This window comes from Cavia porcellus, unplaced genomic scaffold, assembly GCF_034190915.1.
Source record: "Cavia porcellus strain 051 isolate PalLab524CR breed Dunkin Hartley unplaced genomic scaffold, mCavPor4.1 scaffold_4, whole genome shotgun sequence".
In the NCBI taxonomy this organism is placed as follows: Eukaryota; Metazoa; Chordata; class Mammalia; order Rodentia; family Caviidae; genus Cavia; species Cavia porcellus.
Genome location: NW_026947487.1, coordinates 59081498 through 59105266, shown reverse-complemented (window position 1 = coordinate 59105266; position 23769 = coordinate 59081498). Strand labels below are relative to the sequence as shown.

Genomic DNA, 23769 nt, shown 5'->3' with positions numbered 1-23769 from the left:
CTTGGGAAGGATCTACCTGGTAGGCTTTGTGATTAACTTCTTGGGAGCCACTGGACCACTGCAATACATTTTCTTGGAATTTGTTCTTCTAAACACGCTGGCTTGCAAAAAACATCCTGCCAATTGTTCCCAAACTGCATAATCAGCTTATGAAATCTTTTAAGTAAAAAACCCCAAATATTAGCATAAATTATTACAACCAGACTATATTGAGATTCTCCTGCATAGAGGACATAGCAGCACATGGAGCAGACATGGTCATTGGTCCCTCACTGCAAGTCACAGTTCCAACAGGCCAAATTGTCTCTTAAATTTGCTTGTACTCCATAACAAACACAGCAGCCATTGTATGAATATTTGATGAGTGACTAAAGAGTTTGAGGTTAATGTGATTTGAGATTTAAAATATAATAATAACTAGCAAGTATCCTGGAAACAACCAAATATACGAAGTCATCAACTTGAGTGTACACTCATAGTATTAGAAGCAATTGGATATCAAAATCCATAGCATCTTGATATTATTATATTAATATAATCATTACACAGGACCAATCACTTGTGCTGCTTTAACAATTCATCCTAAATCACTCTGTGACTTAATTCGAGCACCCAGAGACATAGGTGGACCATAATTGAGCCAATTCCCCAGTCAATAGACAATTATTTCCTCTAATGAACACAGACTTTCTCTACTCAGTCCACCATATCATACAGCTATATGAATTTAAAGATATTTTTATTGTCTCAGAGAAAGAATGCGAAGAAAAGGGCAAGCCAAGTGCACATTTTTAACTAGATAAAATTCCCTGGTGGTCATCTGCTCCTCAGAACAAGTGCTGGCCTTCTTGGCTATTCTGGAAACCCAAAGTGATGGAGATTCCTTCAAGTCCTAGAGCAGCATCTGCCCTACATTTAGATAAATCCACTTTGTAGCATAGAAATAACTCATCCCAGGTCACATTCTATAAAGAATAAAACTGAAAAGTTTTCCAAAATACTCCTCTAGCTCAGTGATTCTCAAGGAGGAAACATATGGCAATGCCAAGAGACATTTTGGTTGTTACACTGGGAGTACTACCGGCATCTCGTGGGCAGGAGGTCAAGGATGCTGCTGAACATCCTACTACTCACAGGACAATCTCCAACAACCAAGAAGTATCTGGCCCAAAATATCAACAGTTATGTGGCCAAAAACTCTGCTCAAGTTACACATTGTAAAGCACTGAGAAGCCCAACTATCTATGCATAAGCTGAGTCTTCCAAATAGTTCTGGTAACATGTTAGGTTATTGGGAGGCAAGGTGTTTCTCCCACAGTCTCTTCAGCAAACTATCCGTATGATAAGATACTGATCTTAGCATGATAACAATATCTTAAAATAATAGTGTTATAAGCCAACACTGATGAAATGTTTCAACTATGGAGAGTTACAGTTACAGTCAATATTTACAATAAATCTGTCATAAGTCCTACTATTGTTCTCTAGAAGGTACACTTATTTATTACGCTCAGTGAAGGAAGATGTGTCTAAAAGTTCCTAGGACGTAAATGCTATGGGGCAGGACTTCAATAGTTTAGCTCACCACTGGTTCTCTAGCACTGAAGTAAAATCTCTTTTCAAAACAGTAAATTTGAGAGGCTCGGGAATGTGCTAGAGATCACAGAGCCAGTAAGTAGTGGAACTCTAGTTCCAACCGGGCAGCTTGCCTGGTTCCCTGGCCTCTGTCCCACACCCTGCTAGCCTGCCAATTGCTAATATTTGGAGTCATGGAAGTCCATTAGACCTTAGATAAGCAGAACCAACAGCAACCTAAAGAGGAATGTTAGGCTGCTTTCCAAAGTTACTCAAGTCAGGTTTTCCAATTTTATGAAAACTGATTAAACAACCCAGGGACCCCAAGACAATAGCAAAGTGCACTTGCATTGCTATGAATCACTTGAAAAGCAATCTAAGAGAGTGGCTAGTCTATAAGAGGTAAACTACTTAATTTGAACAAGGCTCATGTGGCATCAGGCACCAGACAGGCTTCCCAAACCTAAGTAGTGGTGGCACTTTCTCCAAGGACAAATGTCCTGCGTGAGTTAAGGAATTCTTTCTGACCACTAAGGAGCCAACCCATGGATCATGGGATGCATGCATGGACCCAGCCAACACTGGACAATAGCTGACAACCTTGGCACATTCTTCAGATAACATTTAAAGAGAAGATGGTTACATCATGAGGTGAATTTGTAGGAATTAACACTTTGTAATTGACAAGGAAGTTCAAACATTAAATTCTCAGGGAGTGCACTGATTTCTCTGTTCCCGTCATTTTAATACATTCTATAATTCCTGAAAAAATATAAGAAACTAACTTCTAGGAAGTGCCATAAACTAAGAATTGTATCAACCTTATAAAAAGACCAGAAGAGGAAATGATAAGCGTTTGTTTTCTAGTTTTACAATATTGACACATAGACTAAGTTCTCTTTTTAAATGTGGAAACTGCCCTTTCAGAATGATGTAAGTATCCTTGACATTATACAAATATTTATTACACTCGTAAGTACTTTAAGTATTTGTTCATATCCTATTTTTCTCTTAAGAAGGAATTGAGGTGACTTTTAAAAGTATATTTGATTTTTAAGGAGGGGTAATAGTTATAGCAATCAAGGCAAAAAAAATGTAGAATTAAGTAAATTATAAAGCCGAGATGACCGGTGCACAACAATACTTACCCTACAGTTTTGGACAGCTACTGAACAAGCTTCATAAGAAATGAGAATGACAAGACTAATAATACCCACAAGATAAACTAAGTAGATTCCTTTCAGATCTTCCTGTTAAAGTCTTTTAGGAAGATTCTCTGACAAACCATCATAAAGAAGGATGCTCTTAGAAGTAAAGGAGTACATTCCACAAAGAATGGTGGGATGTTCGAGAAACCATTACTCATGATTCCCCTCAATGCAAAATGAGTGTGCAATGCAATCAGTGTGCAATTCAATAAAGGAGAGAGACCCATGGCAGGAAACTATGGCATGTGGTGCACAACATGTCATAATGAGTACCCGATTCCCAGAGTCTGGCAGCAGCTTCTCATTAAATTATGTTATTTGGGTGAATGAATGCACTGCATCTTCAGGCCATTCTCCACAAACACACTATTTCTTACATCAGATTTTCTAAATATGGCTAGGCAGCAGACTCTTCATACTTTCTGACAAGAAACTGAAGGATGAAAATTCTTTTCAACAGTTACATCAGATGACAAAATTTATCATCAGAAAACAATTTTTCAGAAAGCTGGATTCTAATGCACAGGTCGTGTTACAAGGGAAAATTCTGGTTAGTGACCATAGTCATGCAGTAAGGCTGAACTGCAGTAAAATGAAGCTGACCTCATTTTTAAAATACGGACCTTTATTTTTTTCCTTTACACCTGGATACTCTTTATTGGGACATTCCTTCTTCCATATGTAAGGATCTTCTAGATCCCTCTCATTTATAATACACTTATGTGTATATTGTTGTTTTAAGTTTTCACTCTTTTTATTCTTCTCACTAGTCCACCAGAATTCCTTTAACTTGACTTGGTTTTCCTTTCCTTAGTTTCTGCTTGGACTTCCAAAAAATTCCAGCCCTATTCACATGCAGGTTTCCCTGTTTCCCTTGAAAAACAAGGAAACAAGCTTCAGAAACACCTGCTGTCTTGAACCTCTTTGAAGTTGTAGCATTTTCAGTGTCTACAGGATGATCAGAGCTATATAGTCATAGCTACAGTTTATTCTAGGAATCTAGGACTGAGCCAAGCAATAAAAAGGGTGTAATGATTGATACACTGTGTCAATTTGAAAAGTCTAGTAGCTTAACAAAGTAACTCAGCAGTTCTGCATCCTACTGTGTAGAGGACATAGCCTTATAGCTCTAGGATGTTGTTCATTGTTTCCACTTGAGAAGTTTAGAAGTTTAACTGACTCAGCAGGGGGCCTGGGCCCTCACTTTGTAAACATCCTCATCCTGTGCAAAAGCAGTGTATGCAGATGGGGTGAGTACTACACCCGCCTGAAGGCGGGTACTCTGCATACACTATGAGAGGAAAAGAAGCTTATGCCCATCCCACTCCCCACCCTTTTGCTTTTGCTGCTTTTGCTGTCTTTTGCCGCCTTGAACTGTGGCCCCTGTGCATGTCATCCCGCCTTGGAGCCAGCTGGTTATGGACTGAAACTTCCACAAACTGTGAATTAAATAAATCATTCCTTTCTTAATTTTAAGTGGCAGGTATTTTGTCTCAGCAAGGACAGAACAGTTAAATAAGACAAAAGGAAAACTTTATACTGTATGAGCTAATCTCATTGCCATTAGAAACATGTTAAACCAAACCAGGATTGGAAAGAATATTCAAAAAGTTATTAATGCACAAACAACAAAGATATTATGTCATGAATTTGTTTGCTATGAACAATTGAGTTTGGACACAGATAGAAAGCAGCTATTTGAATTAATATTTTCAACAAAAATTAATGTAGTCAAGCAAGGTGCAAATAATATAAAAGCAGGCATTCCTAGTTTGCTCATGTAATGAAATGGCCAAAACCATGACCCTGAGAAGAACTCTCTCATGTAAGAAAATTCATCAGCTATTTGCTAAGGAATCTTGGTTTTGCATTAGTGTGGTAAGTTTGATTTCAGATACGAAGAATCTCCAATGTCAAGATGAAGACACAGCTATTTACTTTGTGTACCAAAGTATTATGCATATACTTTGGTATGCAAATAAACCTTTTTAAAAATTAATAGTTCTGCATTTATTGTATGGGTAATTTTATACATTACAAGTAACACAGGGTTTTTACGTGCAATAAAGGTATAAATTTAAAAATAAGTTGATGTAAAAAATATAAGTAAATAATACCAGTGATGACAGATATGAAAAAAAGTGAAAGTAGCAACTTTAAGAAGGGGTGCTATAAACAAAGTGGCTCTGGAACTGGTTCTAGAAGAAGAATGAAAGCTTAAATGGATACCATTATGAAGTTTAACCAAAAGTTAAACTTTTGGTTAACTTTGGTTAACTTTTGGTTAATAGATTCAGCAGGAGCTGAGAAAAACAGAACAGAGAGAGGTAACAATGAGCCTGTGGCTATAAACCAGAAGCCTGGACCACAATAATAACAGCAAAAAGACAAAGACAGAAGAGAATGAGACCACTGGAAGAAAAAATGAAAAAAGACATGAAAATTCATTACAAGAAGGAAATGGAAGAAGCCAAGCAATCAAAATTAATTTTGTTTCTGTATCTGAAAATGATGGTGGCACTGAGAAAAAAGAAAAGGAGAAAAATATAAGGAAAAATGTGGGGGGGGACTAAAATGGAATTTTAGGGTGGGGATACAGCTTGGCATATAGTTTATGTAGGATTTAAATTTAATGAGAGTTCAGTGGTGATGACCTGTCGAAAACCACTACACAGTAGACTAGAAATATTGATAAAGTTAGAGACAAAGATTTGAGGCTTTGGAATAGACTGCACAAAGGGTCTCAGTTCTTCACATCTCCCTGCAGCCATGCCATCATCCTTTGTTTCTTCTTCCATCAAGAATGGAATATATTTCCTCTCCCCTTGAACCTGGGCTGGCCTGATGATTTACAATGGCCAATGACAGGTGGTTGAAGGAACAGTGTGACATTACTGGACCTGGGCTCCACTCTCCAACACCTTTACCATGAGAACAAACACAAGCCAGTATGTTGGAGTTGTGGGACCATGTCAAAGAAAAGAGAGGGCCCGCAGACAGGCTGCAGGCCTCCAGAAGCAGTCTCCTGGCCATCTTGCAGCTCACTGCACACACACAAAGACTCTAGAAGAAAAACACTGCCCAATGAGCCAGTCTAAACTGCTGACTTGTGCCATCCTAAGCAAAATAGATGGCTTTTGTTTTAAAGTTGTAAGATAGTTTATGAAGAAGCCAAGACACAAAAATAAAAACAACATCAGAGAGGGAAGAATTAACAGCACAAAACAAGACCCACATACAAAACAAAAAGAATGCACAAGCAAGACTAGGAGGTCAAGCTCTAGGATGCATACATACTCCCAGTCCCTGGAGGAGAGAGGAAAGTGCTAAACAAAAAACACCCGGCAGCACCCAGACATATAGTATTGCATACAGCAAGAACATGAGAATGGAAAGACCCAAAGGAACGAGGGGAAGGAAAGTGAAGGAGATTTCAAGAGTCATCAGAAAAGTATCCCAGTAAGGTTTACAGAGTATCTGGCCTAAAAACAGGCAGTCCACATTCTTGCATGAATCAGTGAAGTTTGATGTGTCAAGGAGAACTCCATCAAGAAGTGAGAAGAGAGTCTGGAAATATAAAGAAAAGAATGGCAAAAGTGGTCCACAGAATGATACTGTCTGAGTGGAAAGGACATAGGACCCCAAAATGAGATTACATGTTTAAAGAATTGTTCAAAACAGATGTAAAAAGACATCAATACAGCTAGGTGAAAATGCACAAGTGGATGATCTTTACTCTGGGACTCTACAACCTACAGTGTGGCCCACAAGCAGCCCTGTCACACAAGCCTCATTTGGGAAGCTGTTAGGAATCCCCACTCTCAAGACTACTGATGCATTTTTCCAGACCCCCAGCTGATTGGTAAGCACACTCAAGTGTGACAAGCACTCTCTTCACAGACAAGGATGGGAAGAATCTTTAATTACCTCTGGAGAATGTCATTCTGATCTGAATTCCTTCTCAAACCTAGATAAAAATCAAAGCCAAAGTCTTGGTTTGGTGCTAACACATCTTCAACACCTCCCTAACACTTGTAAATCTCTCCTTTCAACAAACATAGCAGAGCTTCAGGCAAGCCAGGTCTCCAGTGAGATTTCCATAACATTGTTTACTTTCCATGTGTTTATCTTTAGGATTTCCTTCTGCACAGCCAGGGACTTTCTATTTGTGGTGGTCTTAATTTCCCATTAATATATTTAAGGGAAAAATTTAAATAAATGAAAATACACACTATTTTATAATGTTGATAGATTAAGGAATCAGTAAAAATAGTGACAAACTAGCACCCAGGAAACTGATGACTAGAAAATCTATAGTGAAGATCAGAAAACACCCAGGAAACTGGGCATAGTGGCACATACCTGTAATCCCAGCACTCAGGAGGCTGAGGCAAAAGGATCTTTGTAAATTTGAGACCAGCCTAGGCTACAAAGTGAGCTCAAGGCCACTCTGAACTATGTAACAACAGCCTGTCTCAAACACACACACACACACACACACACACACACACACACACACACAAAAGAGAGAGAGAGAGAGAGAGAGAGAGAGAGAGAGAGAGAGAGAAAGGAAAGAAGAAAAGAAAAGAGTTTTCTTTTCAGGAATATCAGGAATATTAGAATCAAGAACGTGCAGCAATCAGGAAAGGAAAGCCAACCCTGCTAACAGGATTTATTCCAAAGAGTAGAGTAGAGCTAGATGAGTGACCCAGCGGAGTGACCATGAGAAATGAGAGCTCCACAGCAGATAATGTCAAATTCTTCATAAAGTGAAAAGATATCTCTAGTGAAGAGTTAATGCATGGCTGTTTTATCCCAGACTTGGAGAAAGTATGAAAGACCTGACCTGTCCACTTTAGATACTGTCCCAGAGAAGAAAGAGACTAACAGAAAGCAAAAGCTGCAGCAAAAGGGCTTGAGTAAAGTCAAACAGCATTTTTAGCAAGGAAATGGGTATCGTTTTAGTCATTTCCTAAAATGGAGAAATCAGGCTGTGACTGAAGGCTGACACAAAGCACACAACAAAAGGGACGTGAACAGAACAAACTGGGTAGCACAGACATGTCCTCATAGTGTAAGTGTCATAAACAGTCAAGGATTAACAAAACCAACCAGTGGGGTGAGTGAGTCCAAGATCATAAGGAACTAGGATTTCTACTGAAGACGATTGTCCCCCCAGATATATATATAGTATAAGGAGTCAGCAGTAAACTAGATGTGTGATCAGAGTTTTCAAGAAATCTAGCTTTTAAAATGTTGACTGTAGGTTCAATAGTGGTTAAAACTTTGTCAGGAATAATTTAAACTCGAGAAACAGCACTGCAAACATTGAAGAAGTATTCAGGAAAGAAGATTAATGTGAGTCTAAAATTAGGTGTTCGGTTAAATTAGGACATAATAATTTTGCAGTTCCCACAAATAAGAACATAAATCACTGAGTATTTAAGAATGTCCATAATGAAATCCTAAACCTGCACAAAGGACTAAAAAGACAAGTCACTTTATCACAGGATATCATGCTCACCAAAGGAGGATTCTCCAAGGAGAAAGGAAAAGCAAAATCATTGAAGTTTAGGGGGAAAAAATAGATGGCTGAAGTTTGTTCACAAAATGTCCAATTTGGGGGTAGCCAAGAAGTGCTTTGTGGACCTCAGCAACTACCCACTTGCTTTCCTGCTAGACTATATATTCTGCTTTTCTGTCTACCCAGTCCCTCCCCTATCGTAATGCACTGTTTGGCGAGGTATATCTCAGGGCATTACATACTGTACTTTCTGTGTACCTGACAGTCATAGGTACAACCATGTGACTCACTCGGACCAGTGAGATGTAAACAAAGTGCCATATGCCATTTTCTGAATCCCTCCCTTTGTCTTTGATCACCTCCCTATTTCCTACTGGTTGGACTGTATGACATGGATTACACAAGAGCTGCAGACAGCTTAGATCCCCCATATCTGTGCAGCCCCTAAACCAGCTCTGGACTACCTTCCCATGTGGCTAGCAAAAAGAAATAAACATCTACCATACTTAAGCCACTGCTACTCAAGAATTTTGTGTTGCTGTCGTTGATGTTGTGTCCTCTGTTAAAAGTAAGTTGAACTCTAATGCAATCTTCTTTACCTTCTGTGAGGTCCCTTTCCTTTGACCATTTCTCCTCCAACCTGAATGCTTGTATTAAGAACAGTTATTTCAAAACCTTCATATCCTTCCCTCTCTTCCTATCCTCTCACTTGGGCTTAGGCAAAATCCTTTGCCAACCCCATCTTCACATCTACTGCTCTGTTTTTGCCACTTGAATACTCATAGTGAAAATTAAAAATAAAATTTTAAGCTAAAAGCTTTGAATAGCGATCACTACCATCACGTGCCAGCTCTTTAAAGACAAATGACTTTTTCCATGTCTGACACATTTATTCAAGAATTAAGATGTTTTGCTCACAAGTGTTTATTCATCTTTTTCCACTCACTATCTCATTTTCTTTTGTGTGCCAAGGACTGCTTCAGATGATATGAGTACAGTGGTTATCAAAGTGCACACAGTTCTCATCATCGAGTTTATATTTCAGTAAAAAGAGACAAACAAAAACTGTAGGAAAAAAGCAAAAAATTAAATAGGAGTAGATGCCAGAAATGCAATTATGAGAGCAGGGAGACAGTAACTGGAGGGATAGGTGGAAAGATAGTTTACATACCGAGATACTTCTAAATGGCCAGTCCATACTTGAAGGTGACATTTGGCCTGAGACCTAATACTGAAGAAGGCAGCCAAGTGCGTATCTTCGGTGACAGGGCTCCACATGAAAGGAACAGCAAATGATAAAAGATGGGATAAAGGCTGGTGTGGAAGAAAGGCAAAGGTAAAGGGGAGAAGCAGGAGGAAAGGAGATAGGAGACATAAGCAAGGATAGCCAGATCCTGGGCTTGTCAGTAGTACCTCAGTCATATTCCCCTCTCCTCTTCTCTTTTTCACCTATTCCTAAGCACTGTCTGTCTGTCTGTCTACCTATCTATAACTATCTACCTATCTGTGTATGTAATATAGATAAATGTATGTTCAATTATCTTCTTTACTTCCCTGTTATCTCAAAGAAATGGTTACCAAGTCTTTCTTTAGAAATTAACTTTCCTTAATCTACAGTCAACCCAAAACAACTGATCACTTGATTATGCACCATTCAGTAGCACTCCCTCTCACTTGCTTTCTCCCCACACACCCTCCCAAACCTTCTCAGTATCTGAAAATAGCTTCTCATTAGCTCCCACGTCAAACTGTTATCCTCTATCTACCTGTAAACATACACACATTCACACAAGTACACACATACATATATATGTAAACACGTATGTACATGCGTAAGTAAATATATTAATACATACACACATTTTACTAGTACCTACTAAATAAAAGATTAGATCTTTCATCAGACATTGCAGTGCCTCCATCATTTGGACTCAACAACTATATAACCCACCAAGAGAAAAGGACAATTCTTTAGACACTCACATGGGGCCACCCTGCACCCTCTACTGGAATTTCTGCTTAGGTGCCGTGTTTATATGGCAAATCTTGCCTGGAATTCTTCTTCTCTAGCTCTCTCTTCCTTAAAATCCCAATTTTCCTTCTTGTGCATTCCAAGTTTGTTACCCTCATGGGCTCTTTTCCTGTCTGTACCACTTCCCTTTCATGACTGTCTTTCATATTCATCTTGGCTCATTCAGGACTTTTACCTACATCATCATTAGTCTAAGCCTAAAACACCTCTCTCATATATATATATATATATAATTTCACCTGGCCCCTCAGTCAACCGAATCAAGCTAGAAGTCTCTTGAAGGTAGACCTCATCTAGCCTCAGTCCCTAAAACATTTATTCCTACTATAAACAACAAGCATTAAGTACAGTCCAATTCTGGTTTCCAGAAAGAATATAATAAACATGGATAATGCTAATCCTTAGCTTTAAAATCATCAAGCTCCACTTGGATAAGCAGCTTATGTGACTTTTTATTTCCTGCTCTTTGCTTCTTCTCTAAGGAGCACCGAGCTCTCCTACACTGGGTATGGTTGCCCATGGATGGATAAGCTTCTCTGGAGATGGCTACTTGACCGAGGTTGTAAGCATGAGACCTACGTCTCCACAATGAGATCTGATTTAAGTAAGTTGCTGAAATAAGAAAACAATTTCTCTTTCCTACGGAGGCTGAGCTGTGAGAAGGTGACACACAACTGCTGCTGGTCATCTCCACCACTTGTGATCTGTGTGGCTGATAAAGAAGCAGGGGCAATAAAGTCCTATAGGACCCTCTGAGACTCTGAATCCAGATCTGCCTGAGACAAAACTTATAGCCCCTGTTGTATGAGACTCAGTAGGATGATTTTTTTCTCACTTCAATCCCCCAAAAATTTTCTTTCTGGTACCAGCAGTTGAACTCAGGACCTCGCACTTGCCAGGCAGACACTTGTGCTACTGAGCTATATCTCTGGCCCTCCCAAAACATTTTTAATGAATATAACTGTCATTTTTACTAGATTCTTTTTTGGAGGGGGGGGTCTGTGCTGGTAACTGAACCCCAAGGCTTTTTACTTTTGAAACACGGTCTCTGTAAGTTCCCCAGGCTGTCCTCAAACTTGTGATCCTTCCTTCTCAGCCTCCTGAGTAGGTGAAATTACAGATGTGCACCACCATATCCAGGTTTATTAGAATTTTTAAATAAGCCAAATAATAACTGCTAAGTTTCCCATTTAAAATGTAGACATCAAAAAAATTAATAAAAACGGAGCATCTGAGTTTTGCTTTGTTTTCCTTTTACTGCTCAATATTTCTAGATTTAACACCTCCTTTGTCTAACAAAATCAATTTCTGACAAAGCATACCTATTTCGACCTTTTAAAGGAAGCTGTAGAACTTTTATTATTGTATGGTACTTCCTTTGCTTATTACAAATCAGCTATATAGAACTGATGAAAAATCTTACAGCTCAGTTATTTATATTATATCAATCTAAAATAACTTTCATAACTCACTCCTCATCATCTTTAATATAACTCTTCTATATAAACAATTTAGTCTATGTAGATAAGGCCACATTACACTTGCCACATTTGGAATAGAATGACCCAGCTTAAAGTCTGGCTCATTTAAAAGAATGAAGCTATGTTATTCAAATGTGTACAGTAGAATCTAAATGTGTCTTAATATTGGCCAATTTGTTTAATTTATGGATTATCAGTGAACTTGAAATTATTATTTTATAAGGAAAGCAAAATTAAATTAAGACTAACGATAGAATGTTAGTCATACAAGACTCCTTTTTCCAGTGGTTAATGTGTTTTACACAAACAAAGAATATATTTAAGAGAATGTGGCCTTCTAAAAAGAGATCAAATACATAATAAACCTAGGAAACTCTTAATGGCAGAAGGTAAAACTTGTCTGGAGCTCACACAGACCTTAAATTAAAACCATTTACACATCACATTTTGAAACAGGGTTTCTTTTTTAGGTGACCTGAATCTACATTCAAAACAGATTTGAAATGATAAGCACACTTAACAAAAACCCTATCCCTCTTTATTAACCACAACTTGAAACAAAGGCTCTAAAACACTGAGAGCATCCATAACATCTCAAAAAATTTAACTTAAAATTGGACCTCTTACCATAAATTAAAAAATGAAATATTTCACTCAAAAATGGTTGATATGGTTTCCCAATATGTCATTGCAAATTCAACACCATTCTCATTTAATAACATTTAAGAATATTTCCTTCCAAGCAGCTATTGAGAATAAAGCTCTCTCTCTCTCTCCCTCTCTCTCTCTCTCTCTCTCTCTCTCTCTCTCTCTCACACACACACACACACACACACACACACACACAGAGCAGTATTTCCAAATAATCTGAATTCCACATTGTTTCCTAAATTACTGCCTTACTAACTGAGGAGTTGAATTAGCAACACCAGCCTCAAGACCAAGGCTATATCCTTGCATCTCCTGCCTGCTTACTCTAGAACACAAGTCAGTTTCCACCACTGTACTTCATAGAGGAAGATCCAACTTTGGTCCCCACCCCTGAAGTTTCTCTCTTGAACCTCAGCGCATGTCTTTGTGGGCATATTCCTCCAAAATATCCAAAGTCGGTTTTAACTCCCCTTCAAAACTAATCTATTTCTGTTTGAGTTCTGACTAGGCCCCACATTCAAAAGTCCTGTGTCACATCTGCATCCCCTTTCTTCCTTCCCAAGCTAAGAGATGCTCTGTTGAGCGCCCCCTCTTCATCACACGCAGCAGTCTCCCTGTTCACTTCTGGTTTAAGCCCTTCTCACACCTTACAGTTGTGTAATGGTTCTACATAGTCTCCTTAGAGCCCTAACGAATCCAGTCAAAAATCATCATCCTAAAATATGACAGCCAAACCACTGGCCAACTCAAAATTCATCAGTGGTACACGGGGGTAGACACTGTTAGTTGTCATTCCCTCAGGCTTTTTACTAGTAGACAGAGAACAAGACCTATTATGCCCGTGATCAATGGTCAGTGCCAGAAGATGACATGGATGAGTCTGAACTCACCACAGGCATCTTCTCCACTGTCAATGAATCACCCAGCATGGGCAACCCAACCCTTCCCCTGTCAATAAAATAGAGAAGAGCCCAGAGAAAATATTTTCCTTTTTGATAAGAGATGTGAAGAAGGATAAATATTCTTTGCTATTCCCCCACCCCCATCCCCACAACCTCACTTTCACTTGTGTACACTATGGTATGAGGATGTGATGTCCAGAGCTACAGTAGCCAGCCTGCAGGTCTGGAGAGAGAGAACTGCTCACATTCCAAGATTTGCAGAATAAAAAGACAATCAAGAATTCTTGAAGATATAATGAGACATCCAAAAAGCCTGACCTGTCTATCTAAAGACTTCTTTGTAAGCCAACATAGATTACATCACTGTGTTTTGGGTTCTTTATTCTCTGCTGCCCACAGCATTATAATTAATATCTGTAGTCCCATAACCAGGGCATCACCTAAGATTCCCACATTAGACCTATGAACTAACATTTCCAGGAGTAAAGTTCAAAAGTATGCATTATAACAAGCTCTCCAGCCAATCCTCATATATGTTTGAAAACCACTTGGGCAGAAATTGATCCCATTACTTTTTACCATCTCTGAACACCATGAGGTGTTCCGTATACCATGAGGTACACTTGGCCTATAATTTCTGCAGTGACAGTCACCTTATTTCACTAGGTTTCAGCATCATGTGTTGCTTACTTATCAAAGTTTTCAAACTTGAAGCCTCCCAAGATCTGAGAGAAGCACAGAGGGTGCCATAGGAGAACAGGAAGTGGACAGGACCATGATGAATGCTGGCATGTATGCCCACATGAAGCATTTCCAACACAGGTCACCAGGAATGAACAGAGGGTCACTGTCACCAAATTTAGGAATATTTCTAAAGAAACCCTGGGAACCTGACTTCTAGGCAAAGACTTTTAGATACAGATGATTTCTTATTTAAAATACTGTGCAGATTAAACAAAGTAGGTTCTCAAGTGGATTCAGCTTCTAACTGAATTTATGCCCTAAGGAGATAGTTCTTGAAATATCAACACATACTTTGAACACTTTGACCACATACCTTCATTGGCTTTCCATACCATGACTCAAATTAATTTTCTTTGGCTAACTATGCATTAGTCTCTACCAAGCACAGGGTGTTCATCAACATTCCACTGTTTGGAAAGCCGAATAGGGAATTTGTAGACTTCCAGTTAGTGGCAGAAAGAATATTTATCTGTTAGTCACTATAGGCCCTAAACCTAGATCAAAGTTTCTCAGGGACCTACAAAAATGCCACAAATGTGATGGGGAAAAAATGATCCATGCAAGCAACACACACCCACACAAAAGCCCTACAATATTAATATTAATAAATGCATAATTAAATGCCTACAAAATGTCAACAAAGGTCAACTGTTCAACTCAGATATGTTATCACATCATATTAAATACAGGATATGTAATGTTTGATATGACATGAAGGGGAGCCCAAATCAATAATTCATGAAGCCTGCAGAAGACTCTGAGTATACCCTGAAACTAACTGTCCTTCTTTTAGTCTTCTTTCAAGGTAACACAAACTCTTTTACCCGGGTCAACTTTACTCACGCAATTGTGTACACAGCTGGACATGGGAGTAAAACAGCCCACATACTTGAAGGTAACCATTAATAATTACTAAAAATTATTTTTTTAATCTCATCTGCAAAGAAAAAAGCATGAAAACATTTTTGGAGAATCCCATATAATTATTTTAATTATTTGTTAATTTACTACAAACATGTAAATTCCAGAATATCTCATTTAAAAATTCAGGTTTTTGGTCTCTTGAAAATCTAAGTGTAGAATGTGGAAACACTATACCCACAAGTTGGCATGGCAACAATCTACTAATGCTGCATTATCCTTGTAAATGGGGCGTGTTCTCTACCAGGCCACAAACTATTGTCATGCAAGTTAACTAGCTGTCTGTGCAGACATTTGAATATATGATCCCTGGTCTAAATCTTTAGAAAAATCTTAGATCTTACTCACAGTATGACTTCTACATGGTACTTGAAGATCTGTCATGGAAGAATTCAGACACTCTCAATCTGTTCCCAAAATTTAACACTCCCAGAATGCAGACCCCAAAAATGTAGCAACTAGTTCTCACAATAGTTGAGGGCATAAACCTAAGGAATGGTTCCATCAAATCTCTCTCCCTGTGTATCTTGAATTTGAACTACAGTGCCAAGAAGATAGAGAAATAACAAATTATCCTTCCATTTCTCTTATCTTTTAAGTTAGACAAAGTAGAAGCTCAATAAAGTGGACTCAAACACTAACACAATAGCACCTTAATTACAGAGTAATCAATAAATAGCATAGTTAATAACTGAAAGCAAGGTTTGAGACTAAGAGGAAAAACACCATAGAACTAAGCTGCATAAAGGTAAAAAAAAAAATCAATATCCATATTTTGAAAGTAAAAGAAAATTTCTAAGCGTATGTAGAAAAACCTAGTAAAAGTCCAATTTTATTATTAGCCTACTAGATGACTACTCATTTACACCTCCATTAAATACATTTTATTCTGGGGTAGTAGACTTCTGATAACAGTATGGTAATTGATACTCTATGCATTCCTTTCTTATTAATGAAAACAATTAACTGAACCCCCAGGAAACAAAAACTCCAGATATACAGTTACTAGGTCACAAATCCATTGGTGTTACATAATAAGAACTTTTAAAAATATACAGATTTTAGTTTAATTTGTTAATCACATCAGAAAAAAAAAGTTCAAACAGCAGACTTTCCACTTGAAATTAAAATGGAAATTAGCCCTTAGAAAATAGAGATGACTTTAAGTTTATACATCAGTGGCTGGTTCATGAATTATTAACTGATTTTAATGATCCTGGTCATATTTTATTTGAAGTTATTCTCCTACTTGCAATGACTTTTGAACCCTCAAAACTCTTTCATCCATCTCCACAGACAAGAGTACACTTTCATGAGCACTGACATTTAAAAAGGATCCATATACTCAGGATGTAAAGATAATACACTCACATATAATTTATACAAAAGACTGTGGCCATTTGTTAAAGAGAGAAATGAAAGAAACCTATTATTCACGGTTTGTAAATAAATGTAAAGATAAGCACTAACTTTTCACTTGTTAAGTCTAGAGAGGGGAGTCCTGTGTTTCTTCTAAAGTTTCCCAGATGCTCATTAAAACAAGAAAGGGCAGCAACATACTTTTTTGAAATCCATCATTTCTCATTCAGAAGCATAACTTAAGTCATCAAAAGTTAAGTCTAAGAAGATTAATAATTACAGGTGTTTTCATATAAAATAATGTGTGTCTTTGTATGCTAGATTTTATATCCTCTGTATAAATCTACAATGAACAATGTACTTCAGACAAACAAGTTAGCTGTAAAACAAAATGCTATACACCTTTAATTAGCACTTGCTGTTTTACACTCATAAAGTTAATATTTCCCCTTCTACAACATTTAATGTACAAAGAAAAATTACAAAGAATAAAATTGGAGACTTTTTTCATTCCTGAAATTAACAATAGGAAAATGTAGTCTTGTGTTTCAGTATAAAGACTGTTACATTTTTATCTATAAACAAGTAAATGTAAACACCCCCTTTGAAAGAGTACAGTTTGATTCCTCCCAATGTGGAATAGTGCATCTAACTCTCGGAAGTTGGTTACCCACAGCATCTAGGATGGTCAGATTGCTAAATTACCAAGAGAAGAAATTATTTTGGGAACACAGCTGGATTAAGAAAATATGACACAAACCAGCTTGCCTGCACACTCCTGAAGTTGAACAAGCATCTCAAAAATGACTGTTTTCAAGCTTTATATGCCCTCCCTGAAATAAATGTTCTTGAGTTTAAACTGACTCAAAATAGCCTTGCTCAGAAAATAAAAAGAGACACACAAAACACCCACAATTTCCTCTGGTCCCTTGAAGTACCCTTGGGATCCTGGTGAACAGAGATTTGCCACGCATTGCAGTGACTGGATTAGTACAATAGGTTTCTATTTTGGTGTCATTCGAGTGTTGCTGATCTTAAATCAGAGAAAGAAGTAGTTACATTAGACAAGGTAATGGCTTCCAAAAATAAGAGCATGGCCAGGTCACACAACGCTTGCATACACGGGCTAAGTTGTAAGGAGATAAATAATACCCCACTGGAACAATTAAGTGGATTCTGAGAAACACTACATACTTAATTAGACTGCCTAAGTCCCTGACTGAGCATACATGCGGGACTTTTTAAAGCACTTAATAACCTGAGCAAATCCAAAGTCAGAAGACAGAAACCAATCCTTCACTCTGGCTATAGCGCTGAGCCTTTTCTTGCTTGCTTTTCAACGATTAATGTGTTACTCTCGGAATTCTGAAAATATGTAAGCCCCGCAAAGGATCACCAAAGGGTTAAAAAACACTGACTAAAGTCTTTTCATTTACCCTTAAGGGAGGCCTCGCGTTTCAGACGCGCGCGGCTGGCCCTGGATGACACAAGGGCGATGAGAGAGACCCTAATGGTGTTTTAGAAACTTCATCACTGGAGTTGGGAACCGAGTATAAACAAATAGGAGAAGGAGCCTCCATCAGCCACGGGGCACAGCAAAGTGTTCCTCTCTCTCGACACAATTCTTTCTCTTCCTGTTATTTATTCATTAGTTTTGTATAGCACCTTTCTTTCAGCACGCTCCTTCTTTCCTCCTCTGTTATCCCAGCAATCATAAACAAACTACGGTTTGAAAGAGCACCGAGGAGGAGGGAGGAGCAGAGGGAAGGGGAAAGAAAATCACACTGCAAAGGCACAGGCCGTCCGGAGCTGGGCTCTTTCTCTGAATATGGCCCTCTGGGCGGTGTTGTCGCCAAAGCTCGGCCCTGGGGGGTTGCAGGGAAGGTAAGGGACCAGGGCTCCGAGCTGTCCTTGCTTCGGCTCCCGCACGGACTTGCTGCGCCGTGGACTGAGGTCCACCTTCGGCCACCTGAAAGGCTCTGTACTGGAAGTTCACGCAGGGGGAGGCGCAGGAGGTGTGGTGACCCCAGGGCGTGGTGCAGAGGTCTGCAACTCTGATATCCCCGAGAAGCAAAACTTAACGTTCCCACCCTCGCCCTCCCCGCCCCAGGGATCATTCAGAAAACTGAATGATCAGAAGCTACTACTTGCCCTAATCCGAGAGGGGCGGGCACCACCGTTCCGTGGTCCAAACGCTCCAGAAAGAGGCCAGTGAAAGGCCAACTGCGGGGGTCCCACCACCTTGGGTCCCTCTCCCAACCCCTGCCCCGGTCCAGGGCACCTCGAAAGTTTGTTCATTCCCTTCCCCAAGCAGTTCTGGGGGCCAGCACCAGAGTCAGTGGGGGAGGTGAAATGGACTGGGGTTGTGGACCGAAACCATCGGACTAAAAGACTAGGGAGCCCTGCGCTGTCCCCCTCCCCACCGACTCGGGGGCTGCGATCTTGTTTACTAATAAAAGCAACAAAGAATCACACGCAAGTCCGGGCTTTCAGTCCTCGTGCGGCTCTTGGCTTGGGGCAGCAGATAGTCTGCGGGGGGAGGTGAGCAGAGAGGCGGAGGGGCAGAACAGAGCGCCGGCAAATGGACAAAAAGAGGGTGGGAAGGGGCAGAAAGAGAAGAGGGGTAGAGTTGGCCGGAGACGGAGGCGCAACGGGAAAGGAGTGGGTAAGAGAGCAAAGAGAGGAGAGAAAAGTGAGCAGAGGTGAGCTGGAGCTGGGGGCGCGCCCGGCAGGAAGGTGGCCCCGTCCCCATCCCGGCCCGGCCCGGTCACCTTGCTGTAGCCGTAGTACCCCAAGCACTGCGCGAAGTCCAGGCCGGCGGGGTCCCCGGCCGCCGTGGGGTAAAACCTCACATCCATGCCGGAGCCGGGCCCGGGGCCGGGGGCCGGGGCTGGGGCTCTCCGGGGCCGGTGCCCGCCTCCTCACAGTCGCTAGATCCACCGTCGGGGGCGTCCGACCGGGGGCGCCCTGCGCCGGCACTCGGGACTCGGCGCTGGAGGGGCGTCGCTCCCCGAGCTCAAGGAGCCCGGGAGCCGCGGCTCCGGCACACAAAGGCGCGGCCACGCGAGCCGCGGGAGAGCGGGAGGCGGCCCGGGGGACGCGCCCCACCGGGGCACCGAGGCACCCTGCGCGCGGGCCGGGCGCGCGGGGCGCAACGCGGGGGCCTGGGGCGGCGCGGCGAGTTCAGGTGCGCGGGGCGAGGCTGGGACGGCGGCGGCGGCCCCGCTCCTCCTCCTCCTCCCCAGGCGGACTGAGCAGAGGAGCGGCGGAGACAAGGGGCCCGGCCCCTCCCCTCCCGCTCCCCCTCCCGCTCCCCTCCTGCTCCGCCGCTGGTCCCCTCCCCGCGCCGCCGCCGCTCCGCCCCTCCTACCGCGGGCAGCTGGCGAGCCGCCCGCCCCGCCGGTGCGCTCCCGGTCGGACCGGACCCCGCCGCGCCCCTACCCCGGCGGGCTCAAGCTCTCCGCGCGCCCCGCGCAGCCCTCGCCGGCTCAGCTCCACGCGAGGCTGCCCCTCACCCGGCCCCTCTTCCCACCTCACCCCCCTTCCCTCTCCCGGTCCTCTTTGTCCCGGCTGCCTGGCGGCGCTTCTCACTCCCTCCTTTCACGGGCTGCTTCGGCCAGCCCTGTACCCCTGGCTTCCCACTCGCCTCCTTCCCGATCCCCGCTTCCCTCGGTCCAGCATCCCCTCGCCGTCCACTCCCCGCTCGCCCCTCCTTCCTCGCTGTCGGCTCACCCCATTCCTCCTGACTCGGGGACCCGCGGTCCCTCCTAGTCTCTAACCCCAAGTGTCCTCTTCCTTCGTGGACACACCTAGCCCAGCAGCTGGCCTGCACGAATGCCTCCTGGTAGCGGGACCCCGGACCCCATGTACACCTGTGGTGTTTCCCAAAACAGGTATTGGGGCCTGACCTTTCACAGGTAGGAAGACTGGAAGCTTCCCGGGTTAAGCCTCTTGTCCTTTCCCTTCGTATTTTCTTTGCTCTTGTTTGTATTCAAAAGGCATTTGAGTAACTGGATCTAGGCAGATCATTCACTGCTCTCTAAGAGAAAATGTCTAAAAGGTTCTGGGTGATTAACTTCCCCACACTGCACTCACCCACCTCCTCTTTATTTCTTTTTTCTTTAGGCTATATCTTTTTTTTTTTAACTTAACTTTATTACTTTGAGTTAATTTGAAAGTTTGGCCTTCAGCCTTGGCGGAAGCAAACGTTAAGAGAAGCTGCAAGAGCTGCTCCCCTTCCCCGAGTCAGTGATCCGGGAGCTGCGTGAACAGTAGGGGAGAAATCTTGAAATACTTCGTCTGACACTCGCTAACAGTGGCATTCCTCGATGGATCACACTTTGCTAGTCCGGGACCTGAACTTTTTTCAGACAAGCATTACACGAATTTCTTTTCGTTTCTTCCGTTTTTCAAAGACACTCAGGCGTGTAACTCCTGTGTGTGTTCCTTCACTTAATATAATCTTCCTGGAACCAAGGTGGAAAAATAAACTTCAAGTACGTGAAAGTGTGTGTATTTGCTTTTCGCTTAACACAAAAGTGAAAAAGGAGAGAGAGAGAGAGGGAGAGATAGAGAGAGATCCAGGAAAGGCAGACAGCTCACATTGTCCCTGGATTGACTCTGATCTTCCTCTCACCCCAACCCCATTCCGAAAAAAGCTTTTGGTCGCCTTTCCTGAGTCTCCAATTTAACATTGACAACCCAGCGGCGCTCCCTAATGGCCCAGCGTGTTGCACAAATTGGCAGTGCGCTGAGATATTATCAGGACAACACCCCATTGAATAAGTTCTTGAAACACAGAAGTGGAGGCCCTTTCTCTGAGCCACTGGGCGCCCGTGGCCTTTTCCACCAATCAGAGCTGGAGGTTGCAGTGGCCACCTGTTGTCGGGAAAGAGAACATCATTTAAGTTGCACTATGAGTATTTAACAATGGTGTATAGTACAAGGTCTGGCCACAAGAGAAGGGCAGCCTGCCTACCTGCAGTGCCCCAAAAAAGAATTTTTCACCCCAAACAGCACTTAAGAGGATCCCCCATAGTCAGGAATGAATCTTTCTTTACACACTCATTCCTCAGCTTCTGCTTACTCTATTGTACATGTGGAAAAATTTGAACTTGATTACAGAAGATGAAAGAAAGTAAAATCAAAATTACAGAGCAAGAGTAAACCTGAAGTTGTAATCAGACCTCCAGGATAAGGTGCCTCCAGGATGAGGCATACAAATACTCTTTCTAGTGGCGAGCTGCCTGGCCAGAAATTGCACATCTTCTGAAATGTTGCACTGAGCATTGCAAAACTGAAATGAGAACTTCCCCCCAAGAGGCTCGTGGAAATTAGGAGCACCCAGACACATCGACACCTCTTGCCCCCACTTTTACATACATTTCCGTTAAAGTACCTTCCCTAATGGGGAGCTAATACCTTTGGGGGGCATCATCAGTCTTCCTTTTACCATTTTTATAAGTTAGGATGAAAGGTGAGCAACAGTTGGGGGTACAGATTTTGATTAAAGGAGAGAAAGGAAGGGTGAGGCTTAGAATGTGCATGTTGAGGCACTGAGAATGAGAAAATTCACCGGTCATTTGGGAAAGCTGCCCACTTAATGATACTGCCCAGTTAATCTCTCTATTCAGCAGCCATTGCTGAGTGACCACTCTGTGCCAGAAATTGTTTTAGGAACTTGTGAATGAGAAAGAGAATCACAACACAACACAAAGGTCCTAAAGGGACATGAATTGGACTACCCACCTCCCTGACACACACAAATGTGCCTTGTCCCATCCTGTCACCTGGAGATCATGCCATGCCACAGCTCCTGCTGCTATTAAGAAAAGTGGCCTGATAAATTCATAGTAATATGAAGGATGCAAGGTTCTGGGCCTCCTTGGAATTTGTAAAAGAAGGCTCAAGGGAGGAGGCAGCTCACTGCTGATGACTACAGAATCCCAAGAACCTCACACCATGCTGGGGTACACAGTTTATTTGCAATAAATTGGTATTCATTTAAGAAAGGAAGGAAGAAAAGAAAGAAGTGGGAAGGGAAAGAAGATGTGTAATAGTAGAATATTATTTACAAGGGATCTGGTAAGGGAGAATTTGAAAAACATGTATCCAAGAAGACCTTTGGTTTGAATAAGAGCAATGTACCTTAGGGAGGAAAAGTGGGTGAGGCCTTTGGAGCCCACTGTTTTAGTCCCTTCGTGTATGCTGAAACTAAGATTACATATTTTTTCATTTAGAACCGATCTGATTAAATTTTCCATTGCATTTGAAATGCATCTAACTTTAAGAGTTAGAATGGATCTGACTCCCATTTCATTAAGAAATTTAAAACAATGCTCTAAAACATTAAGGCAGTTGTAACTGTTGGCTATTTGTCATTTAAGGTTATTACCTTTTCCAGCCTGTCAGCACTGTTGTTTATGAAATGCTGTAGACAAAGGCTCCCTTTGTACTAAGCCTTGAATTTGAAGAAACTTCCCCAACAATGTATCTTAAATATGCTTTGAGTTTATGCTGAATAGTGCTAACCGTTATTTATTAAGAAGGACAGCAGAAGAATCCATTGTACAGCTAAAAATCAACTTTTGAGCAAGAGGAAATTCCTTTAGGGTTTTTACATGATTTGGGTCAAAACTGTCACTCTTATTGCCTTATTTCTAATGGAATAGTTGGTGTCACCCAAGAATCTCTTCTTAATATAGGGGAAAATACACCAACTTTTAAATAATAAAAGTACCACATCTTGACAGAACTCTGAAAACTTTATTTCTGTATTTTATCTGGCTCCATATTAAGCAAGAAAGTCCCATGAGAACTGCCTTAAGCTAAAGGTACTGAGTGTTATAAGCAGAAATCTAACCAAGACTTCTACTTTCAGGAATCTGCGAAAGTAATTTAACCCTTCTTGTTCTGCTTGCCCAGATGAGATGAGGATACTATTGAACTTTACATATAATTTAAATCTCTTGAGTTTTGGCTATGAAAAGTCCTATCCAAATATTATGATCTTCACATGCAGTATGTAATGTAGCCAAATTAATAGCAGCTTAAATGGAAATTAACAAAGCCAAAGCTACTCAAGTTTTTTCTCATCTATTTCCATAGTAACAGCTAATGTATTATATTGGTAAAACATCTGATAAGTTGGTTTTATATCTGAATTTGGCTTCATGTCATAAAGAATAGCATTCCCATGCAGTCTGGATTCTTAATAAGTCTGTACAACTCATCTCTTCAATTTAAGACAAGTTTCATGTCAGAGAATCAACACTTCACATTCATAGTCTATCCCACATGCAGATGAAATCAAGGTCTACCATGGCTCTCACAATAGTGATCATACGCATTGTATAGAGAAAGAATTCTGATG

The 23769-nt window shown here is 41.2% G+C and overlaps 1 protein-coding gene across 4 annotated transcripts in view; it reads right to left on the bottom strand.

Moving 5' to 3' along the window:
* Positions 1-19509, bottom strand: part of Tox3 (TOX high mobility group box family member 3) — a 100084-nt gene extending 80575 nt beyond the window's left edge. For 2 of the 4 annotated variants that reach the window (XM_063247127.1, XM_063247129.1), the window contains exon 1: positions 19169-19507. In XM_063247127.1, the coding sequence (XP_063103197.1) occupies positions 19169-19255 (87 nt within the window). In that variant the 5' untranslated portion in view covers positions 19256-19507. Of the gene's footprint in view, positions 1-19168 lie in introns of all 4 variants that reach the window. The other 2 variants (XM_063247128.1, XM_023560624.2) reach the window with 2 other exon arrangements.
* Between the last annotated feature and the right edge of the window lie 4260 nt (positions 19510-23769).